Raw genomic sequence first — 10,328 nt, 5'->3', positions numbered from 1 at the left:
CTTGCCCTCCTGGATCCAGTCTCTCACTGGATCCCATGCAGTGAGGCTGTGGCTGTGGGCGAGGCTCGTTTTGTCTTGGCTGGGCTACCATGTGAAGGTGAGACAGCGTGTGTCTGGATTGTGGCTCCGTCTCAGCAGCGACAGAGGGTGGGTCTCAGAGTCCACTTCACACTCCTGTCTCCAGGGACAGTGTTACACGGCCCTGGGCAGTGAAGGAAGGTGGCTTCTGTCCTCACACTGAGTGGGTGGTGGTGGCAGCAGGGTCCCCGGCTCGGAGTGCTAGGCTTCAGCGCTGCTGTGGGGACTGCAGGGACAGAGGGGACGCTCGGGCACAGGCCCTCAGCCTTCAAGAAGCCCAAGTAGTCTGGGTCCATTTTTATTTTTGGTGGAATTGCTTAGAATGAAATTTTACTTAGAGGAGTCTAATAAGAATGACAGGAAAGTAAAACACATAAAAACTTTATTGTAAGTATCACACATCTAAATTTGCATCAATTTGACACATTGCTGCTCATTTGCAGAACACACCCAGTGCAGTTTGCTTATAGGACAATCATCAGCTCCTAGAGCTGTTCCTGCCCACCGTGGGCCCCTCCTGCCTTTACCTCCACGACTGTGTCCCACAGGGGGTATTCCTCACCCACAAGGGGGCAAGGGTGGGGCACGGGAATCTGTTCCCAGAAGGGCTGTAGTGTGTGCAGAGGGCCAGCAGGTTAACCCAAGTGGGGCAGGCTGGGATAGCTAGCTCATCTCTTCTGGGCTGAGCCATGCCAGCAAGCTCTGTGCTCTCTGCGCAGGCCCCACCAGTCTCCAGGAAGCAACTTTGCTCCTTGTTCATTTCACCCCTTACTCTGCTTCACCCTTAGCCTGAGTGGCCACCACAGGGTGTTCTGAGCAAAATAACCCCAGTTCAGTATTATGGGGCACTCCAGAGCCTCAAGCTGGCACCGGATTGTTACTTTTACTGAGAGCAGGGAGGAGTTGGGCCAGATTCCCGAGGGTAGAGAGGGCTCATCTCCTGCTTCCTCCCTCATGGAGGAACATCTGGGCAGTGTGGGCAGAACAGCCACTGGGATGTGAACACGTATTTAAGGAAAATAGTCCATAAAGAGCAGTGTGACACAGCCTTTCTGAGGTCACATGACCGGTCCCCCTCTACTGAGGACAAGCAGACTGCTCCACACGAGCATCATGACAGTTGCGCCCCGTCTGCGTGCTATAAGACTGCACAGGAGCCTGCAACTGTCGTGTATCTGAACATGTCGAGAATGACGATTCTCCAAACTGAGAAAGGCCCAGTAAAAAAATAAAGATAGAAAATACATGCTAATTTAATGACAAACTTATCTGATACTACAATGGTAACCATCTTGGAGTTAAGACAGTGTATGGTGGGGACCACCCTCTCCTCTTGAGAACTTCTGTGCTGAGTCTGCTTGGTCCTCAGGCTGATGTGGTGGCAGGGACACACCCCTGTCATTCAACAGCTGGGCTGAAGGTCAGTGCTGCAGCAGGAAGTTGGTGGCCACATTGAGGTCATTGTTTGAGGCCCGCAGGGCCTCCAAGGCATCCCCTCTGGAAAAACCCATCTCCATGAGCCTCGCAACCTGCAAAGAGAGGAGAAACTGAGGGCCAACACCACGAAGTTCATCCTCAGCCCACGTGTTTTTCACGTGACTTTATGGGGAAGCTCAAAGCTTCTGAAATAGCCAGAACCCAGGTCAAATCTGATAATAAAAGATTATTAAGTCTAGACCTGGTAGAACAAGACTATAATCTCAGTAGTTGGAAGGTGGAGGCAAGAACACCAATTCAAGGTTATCCTGGGCTACAGAGTGGGTTTGAGTCTAGCCTAGGCTACATGAGACCCTGTCTCATAAAACAAAACAAAGAGGCTGCAAGGAGGGCTCAGCTGATAAATCATTTGCCTTGAGAGCATAAGGATCCCCCAGCACCATGGAGAAACCAAGTACAGTGGACTGTATTCCGAGGATGATACATCTCTCAGGCTGCCCTCCGGTGTTCTCATTTTCATTCTCTCTCTGTCTCTCTTTCTCTCTCCCCCCAACAAAAATGACTAAAGTAAACCTTTTCAGTGCTTACTATATGACAGGAAAATCCCTCGTGATTCTTACTGTGGTCGTGACTTTTCTTGGTGCCATGACTGCACACCTGACAGAAAGTGACTTGTGGAGAGAGGGGACAGTCCACCCTGGTCAGGAAGGCATGGCACAATCTCCGTGGACCAGAAGCCAGAGAAAGTGGAATGCAGGAGCTCGGGGCCGCTTCCTGTTTCTAGCCTTGTTCAGACTGGGAACCCAGCCACAGGAGGGTGCTGCCCACATCAGGCGGACTTCCCTCAGTTAAGTCTCTGGAAACATGCTTGAAGACTCATCCTAAGTGTCTCCCTAATCCAGTACTGCTACTAATCAAAATTAGCTGTTACACACAACTAGTGAGGAATAAGGACTTCTGAGGCCCTGATGCAGCCCACTGGGCCAGGCTCTGAGACGGCCAGTGTAGACAGCCTGAGCTCACTGGGCACACGCTGGGTCAAGTGTGATCCTAGAGGGAGGGCTAGGAACTGCAACAAGTGTGTCACTGGAGTCTCACTTTCGATATCACACTCTGATGGGCACCATGTGCTGAGTCCTGCCTGCGGCCTGGGCTTCTGCAAGTAGTAATGTCCCTATGCAAAGAGAGCTGGGGCAGGGACAGTAACTGAGAAATGGCGGCAACCTGAAGCCACTGGGGGCAGGAAGCACCAGGCTCGCACAAACAACAAATCTTCCTGTACTTGGTTCACAGGCAGTCTCCAGGGTAGACAGGTGGTGCCCAGGCTGCCTGTAACCACAGCACTTGTGAGCCAGAGGCAGGAATTCAAGTCCAGCCCCCATCACAGTGAGTACAGTGCTCGCTCAGGCTACATAGGACTCCGTCCCCATCTCAACAACCATCAGGAAACCCAACTACAACAGCAAAGTCATAGAAATATCTATAGCCTGGACTACTACAGGACAAAACATGACACCTGCAATAACAGACAGCAAATGAGACTTCGGAATGCCGACTTTTTGTTTCTACAAAGGCACAGATCTGAGTCTTGGTCACTGGTTTAAATTTTCTTTCTGGTTGCAGGACAAGTGACGGGCACGACACATGGGAAGACCACAGGGGAGGCTGATGTGGGCAGTGTCTCTGCTAGGAGGATCACTACTAAGAAGAGGGTGCAGGACAGGGGACCTGACATGATCCAGGAGCTAAGGGAAAACACACCCACGCACACTGGTCTGAAGCTGGAGTTTTAGCTTGTGTTGCTCAAACAGAGGGCGCCATTCATCTCGATTATGGTCATGAGCACGTAGTGGGGTTGAGTGCAATTTTAGATTCCAGCAGGAGGTGTGTCCTGCAGGTTCCATTCCCTGGTCCCTGCCCAGGATGCATTTCTCACTGCGGCTGTGGTCTGAATGCACACAAGCCTGCGCCACGGTGGGCTGGTCCACGTGCACTGAAGGACGTGACGGCAGGGTGGATACAGCTCAACCTCCCCTGCTGTGCAGAGAGCAAGGCCATCTTTTTAGTTTCCTCCCCTTGCAGGCTCCTTACTCGTGTGAGCAGAAGAACAGGAGGCCTGCTCTATGGCCCAGACGGGGAGTTCTTGCTCCTGTGGGCAGAAGTGGTCATCTGTGATGGCCGCTCGCCTTGCTCCCTCACTTCCGCTGGCACCCAGCTCTGGGCTCACCCAGCTCCAGCTGGCTCTGCAGCTTCCCTCTGCTGCTGGCCTGAGGACTCTTGTGACTCCATGTGACTTTCAGGCACCTGCCCTTTCCGTGTCTCTCTGGCTAGAAGGATTCCAGACTAGAAGACCCTGGGGCCCACAGACTTGTGTTCTGAGAACAACTTTAAAAAGATCACTTTCTCCCTCATGGTAGAGACAGCACTGTGGAGCAGCTAACATCATGGCAGAAAAAGAAGCAGAGAAAGGGATGGTTAGGCACCAGGGACAGGGCATCCCAAGGACCTACTTCAGCTAGGTCTCCTTTCTAAGGTTTACAGAACAACCCCAATGTCACTAGCTGGGCCTCAACCCAGGAACCTGTAATGGACATTTGTAGTCATGCTAGAACATCCCCAGGGCCAGGGATGTAGCTCGGGCAGTACAGTGTTTGCCCAGCGCACACAGAGTCCTTGGGTTTAGTCCCTAGCATTGCACAGACTGGACACGACGGTGTACACCTGTAATCCTAGTACTTGGGAAACATGCAGGAGCATCAGGAATTCAAACCCCCTGTGATACACAATGAATTTGAGGGCAGCCTGGGATACATGAGACTCCATTAGAAAGCAAATTCACCCATCTTACTCAGTGTTCTATTGCTGAGAAGAGACATCATGGCCACAGCAACTCTTATGAAAGAAAACATTTAAAGCACAAGGCTCATTGCCATCTCATACAGCAAATACATTTAGTCCATCTCTCAGGCTCTTGGTCTTAATAATTCTATCAATGTCTAAAAGTCTCTTTGAGACTTAATGCAAACTCTTAGCTGGCTTTACACCATGTTAAACAGGAAAGGATTACCCACACCAACACAGCACAACATATAAAAACAAAGGCAAAAACAGGAGTAGTGAGGCCAAAAAAGAACAGACCAGAGGCCACACCCAGCAGCACAAACACTACCCCTGCTCCCCATGCCTGGAGTTCAGGGCACACATGGTCTTCCAATGACTTGAGGTCTACTGGGCAGCACTGGCTCCATCCACTGTGGAGTTCCCTGTTCCTGTCACTGCCAACACCGCCAGCTGCTCAGGGGCTGCCGTCTATGTAGGACTCAGCCCTGCCATGCTGCCGTCTATGTAGGACTCAGCCTTGCCATGCTGCCGTCTATGTAGGACTCAGCCTTGCCATGCTGCCTGGCCTCCCAGACTTCCCTTTGAAATGAGTAGAAGCTTCCATGAGTCTGAAACTCCCGGATTCTGCCTGTCTACATCACAGGGCTGGTGCCAACCTCTGCTGCCAGCTGGAGCAGTAGATGGACCTCCATGGACCTGGGCAAGTAGTTCCCTGGACATCCCTGCGTAAGCAGGGAGCCTGGAGACTCTGTTCTCAAGGGCAAGTCTGTCTTATTAGGGTTTCAGTGCTGTGAGGAGACACCATGACCAAGGCAAGGCTTATAAAGGGAACATTTCACTGGGGCTGGCTTACAGGTCAGAGTTCAGTCTACATGGCACTGGAAAGCGATGTCAGGATTCTGCAGGTCGCAGGAAGAAAGAGACAATGGGCCTGGCTTGAGCATCTGGAATCTCCAAGTCCACCCGCAATGGCACACACCTCCTCCAAGGCCACACCTCTTAACTGTGCCTTTCCTATGAGCCTATGGGGGCCATTTTCATTCAGACCACCACCAGGTCTTTCAAATGAGTTTACAATTTTACATCCTGGATAACTGTGTGTTGGGTCTGGTCAGTTCCTACCACACTGTGATGGCTATTCTTGGTTGTCAACTTGACTACATCTAGAATTAACTAAAATCCTAAAGACTGGGTAAACCTACGAAGCATTTTTTCTTTCTTTCTCCCCCCCCCCCGCCTTGATTTTTTGAGACAGGATTCCTCTGTATAGCCCTGGCTGTCCTTGAATCACAGAGATTCACCTGCCTCTGCCTCCCGAGTGTTGGGATTAAAGGTGTGCACCACCACTGCCTAGCAACATACATGCTCTTAAGGCATGCTTCCTATATCCCAGTAAAAAGTGCCTGGCTTCTTTGAAAATGCCACTGATTTAACAACCACATCCTTTATGTCTTCAACTTTCTACACTACTTTTTAGGCCAGATTGCACAGTCTTCAAATTCTTCTGCTCAGCTTTTTTGCTTGCAATTCTCACTGCAAATATGGTTAAAAGTGGGCAGAAAAGGCCAGGTTTCAGCCAGAGTACCATGCTATTTTGAAATTTCCTTCACCAAATTAATTAGTTACTTTAAAACTTAGCTTAAAAGTCTTAGGACTTGGAAAAAAATTCAGACAAATTATTTGTCAAACTGTAACATAAATCCCCTCTATCCCGATTCCCAGCAGTACTGCATGGCCTGGCATTTACTGTATTCTTACTGGCATTCTCATCTCTCAGGCTTCCTCCAGCCCACTTCCCCAAACTTTCAAATTCTTCCCATAACCCAGCTGCACACACTTAGGATTTAGTCACAGCAATGACACCATTTTCAGTACTAGAGTAGCTGATCTTTGTACCTGTGACCAGATCACCTGGTAGAAGGACAGGGTTCTGCTGCTCAGAGGTCTAAAGGTCTAGGCCACAGTCACTTTGCCCCTCTGTGCCTGGACAGAACATTATGGTCGTGTATGTGGCAACCAGGAGGCAGAGGATGAGAGCAGGAGCCAGGGAAGAAACACCCAAGAACCTGTTCCCTCACAGGGATGGGACAGCCAAGGACCTGCTCTTCTACAGGGACGGGACAGCCAAGGACCTGCTCTCCTACAGGGACGGGACAGCCAAGGACCTGCTCTCCTACAGGGACGGGACACCCAAAGACAAGCTCTCCCAGTGTCCTGCTCCTTCCAGTTAGATCCCACTCCCTAAAATTTCTAGAACCTATGGAAACAGTGCTACCAACTAGGTACTGAAGTTTTAATACTTGAGCTTACATTGAAATTGCATATTAAACTGTGACGCTGTGTCTCAGGTTCCAGTGCTTTGAACCCCAGTCCTCATTTTCTCATTTTCTAACATCTGAAAACGTGGTACCCAGAGCAGTGTGCAACTCCATGGTGTGTGTCTGTGTGCACGTGTATTTGTGTATGTACATATACATACACATACTTATGTAAAGAGTTTACAGCATGTGTAAACTAGTTTGGCAGAAGCCTGCTAAAACTTGAATATTTTCACCTGACACACTCAGGCTGGGTTTCTCAAACCCTACAGTGACCGTCTAGGTAAGAAGACTGTGCATCTCTGGCTGCTTTCCAGCCAACCCAAAGGAGTTACTTTTCATTCCAATGCTGTTGTCAGTCATCCTTCCCAAACTTGTATCTCCCCACTATGCTTAGCAAACCTCCAAACTTCATTTGAATCATTATTGAAGACAGTGTTTAAACAAGTTAGATCAAAGATAGAGCCCTGAGCCAATGAGCAACTTCTATGTTCAGTGGTTAATCAGTTTCAAACCCAGGCCATTTTGTTTCTACCCTCCATTCCACAGGTGGATGGACATCTCTGTAGTGATGAGATGTCGTCCCTCTCAGTGACATCTGTCAACAGGGTTATTTTGGTATCCTCAGCCCACAGAGCTTTTTCTGACATTTACACATCACCTAGTTCTAATCTGGTTCATGCCGTCAGATACCAAATTTGCCATTTAGATTTCTATGCTATTCTCTCCTTCCCTTGGGGCCCTTTAGAGTGAGCGTTACTGCCCACCCTCCCCAGCTTCCATCAGCTTGAGTGAGTGACAAGGGCCTGGGGAGCTTGTGGGACACAAGTCACAGGAGAGAAAAACCTCGCTGATGTAAGCACTCTGATGTCTCATTTCAGCCTTGGGTCCCAATGACACCTAAGGTTGTTCTCTGCACTGTCTTTGGGCCAGTCATAGTTGGGTGGTTCCAATTTGCTTTTGTGTGTTGTCTATGAACAAGTTCCCAATCAGCCAATCAACAACTAGGCTGCTGATGACTGAGTTGTGTGGGAAAGGCCCCTCTTCTATGTGTGTTGTCATGCTAAGTACTTCAGGCATGGCTGTGGATCACTTGTGTTTGTACCTGGCCAGGAGCAGGTCTATGTGCTGCTGACAGGCAGCCGTCTCAGGGGCTGACAAGGGTGGGCACCGATGTCTGGCCACAGCTTCTACCTGGTACCTGAGTTTTCCCTGTACTGATGATGCATGTGAGAATCCAGAAGATGCAGGTACAAGGTGTGAGATGCACAGTGGCAGGCAGCACAGACTGCACAGGAGCCCTTGGGTCTGGGGCGTTAGGCTGCCCTGTGAGCAGCGTCTGGCATGAGAATGAAAGCTTTCTGTGTGTAATCTCCCGCGATCGCTCCTGTCAGACATGAACAACCACGTGTCCACCAGTGCTGGTTTGACAAGTGAGCTGGGTTTTTCACAGGTCTTTGCTGAAGAGTCTTGTCCTGCTAAAGGTGAGCACCAAGCTTGTGGTCAGCCGCCAAGTGCCTGTGACTGCATCTGGCCGCCATACTTATGTGTTTTTCCGGGCTAAGACAACAAGTGTGTCTGGTGTTCTCACTGTTGATGGCTTGGTACGGGCTTATCAGAGAGACCTTTAGGGCCTGCCCTGAAAGCTACAGTAAAGGGGTAGTTGGCAATCCACTTGCTGTTTTTTCCCTGATAGGTGATGACTTCACCAACGTCTGGGGCCAGGTCAACCTCTCCCCACCGGGAGGAAGGCTGGACATGTCCTGTAGCCCAGCACGGGTTAGATGAAGGCTGATGGCGAGGTGGTCAGGCTCAGTGACGTGAGCTCCTGAAGGAATAAAGACACCGAGAACTCCGCACAGCCACCAGCAGGCCACACACGCTGCATCCAAGTCACTACCAGACACCAGGTTGATAGCAATCTGTACGGGAAACTTAGAAAATGCCCCATGGGAGTTTTCTGAAAAGCCTTTCCTGTCTTTGCTGTCTCTCTCAGCCCACTGGGTACCTCCCTCCTGCTCTGGCGCCACAGGAGGCACTGTCTAAAACCCCTGCCAATTACCATCTTAGCGTGCAGTGAGGGTTCTAGTCCAAATTCTAATCCACCCTCTGCTTGGCTTCGTTTAGAATGCAACCACGGGTGATTAATGCTCAACAAGGTTACTCCGCTCTCTCGGCCTCTATCTGTGTATCTATCTGTCTGTCTGTCTGTCTGTCTGTCTGTCTGTCTGTCATCTACCTATCATCTCTCCATCATCTGTCGGCCTATCTATGTACCTATCTATCTAATCTACTTTCGAGACAAAGTTTTGATAAATAGCCCTGGCCTTACACTTTGCAGTTCAAGGTGGCCTCAAATTTGCAGCAATCTTGTGCCTCAGTCTCCCGAGTGTGGGGATGACAGGTACAAGGGATCACACCAGCTCCTTTTCAGTCTTGCAGAATATCCAATACTTATTTTTTGTGACTGAGGTGAGAGCTTGAGACAACAGAATCTATAGGGCACCCAGGGGAGCCTCCTCTCTCCTCCTCCCTGGGTTGAGCGTGCATCTGAGCTAGTGTCCAGCCCCCTCCCACTGAGAGGGGACTGTGAATCCAGCCAGCTGCCTGTCGTCACAGCCCACCGCTGGCGTCAGTGGCCTGCTCAGCCTCCTGTTACATGAGGAAGTCTTGCGGCTGGATGACCCAAGAAAGGGGACACGATTGGAACTGCAGCCGCCAAAGGGCACTGTCACTGTCAGCTGACAACAGGTAGACCATACTTTTCCCTCCTACATGTTCTTCAGAAAACAGACCACACTGTGGGAGGAAACCAACACGCAGATACGGTTTTTGATGACCTCTTCACATCTCCCTATTTCAGGATAATTACCTTATTTCTCCAGCCCCAGCTCAGCTCCTGTGATACAAGTCAAATGGGACAGACCTTCATCCCAACAAGACACAGCAACAACTTCAATGACAATGGCTTGGTTTGCTCAACAAAGTTGTGGTTTTCTTTAACTTCCCTTTAGCTAAGAGTGTCAAAAACAAATGGTGTTTTGGGTTTTAACTTCCCAAATTCTGGTGCGCATAGATCGAGATGCCCACCAGATAGCGGCCCCACCCCGTGCACAGCTGGGCGCCCCTCTGCGCCAGCTCACATCACACGGATGGGACAGGCGAGGCCAGGGCAGCCTTGCCTCTCCTTTATAAGCATCATTTGTTACCTGTCAGTGCCAGCTCCCTCCCCAGTGCTGCCCTGGACATCCCTTGTGGGGATGCAGCTCTTCTTCATCCTAATCTGACCCCCTCTCACCTCCTGTGATTTACATCCCTGTCAGGGACCCCTGTCCATGGCTTAGCATGCAGCAGGTCCTCAGGAAAGGGCAGCTCCATGCCCACGCCTGTCTTCCCAGCATCATTAGGGTGGGCAGTACAGCCAGGTTGACTGCGGGCTAATGAAAATGAAGTCAGACATGACTGGGAAAGGAAGTGCGATTCCCCTTCTGTCAGCTTTGGTTCAGCGTGTGTGTTTATCGCATTTGTGTGGGACTAGCAGAGAGCGCACTGTTTATGTGCAGGGATATTTGATATTTCCCTTCTTCTTTTGATTTACAAACAAACAAAAATATATAAATTTGACAAAATTTCATTATTTGTTACTTAAAACCT

At 50.0% G+C, this 10,328-nt stretch overlaps 1 protein-coding gene across 1 annotated transcript in view; it reads right to left on the bottom strand.

Moving 5' to 3' along the window:
- Positions 1 to 443: 443 nt before the first annotated feature.
- The window catches only part of Ubac2 (UBA domain containing 2), a 151,423-nt gene continuing 141,538 nt past the window's right edge, over positions 444 to 10,328 (bottom strand). The window contains exon 9 of the mRNA XM_048422167.3: positions 444 to 1,607. Within this exon, the coding sequence (XP_048278124.3) occupies positions 1,500 to 1,607 (108 nt within the window). The 3' untranslated portion in view covers positions 444 to 1,499. The remainder of the gene's footprint in view (positions 1,608 to 10,328) is intronic.

The sequence above is a fragment of the Myodes glareolus genome, chromosome 12 (assembly GCF_982192425.1).
Source record: "Myodes glareolus chromosome 12, mMyoGla1.1, whole genome shotgun sequence".
Lineage (NCBI taxonomy): Eukaryota > Metazoa > Chordata > Mammalia > Rodentia > Cricetidae > Myodes > Myodes glareolus.
The sequence above is the reverse complement of the archived record's forward strand: the minus strand, read 5'-3'. Positions and strand labels throughout refer to the sequence as shown.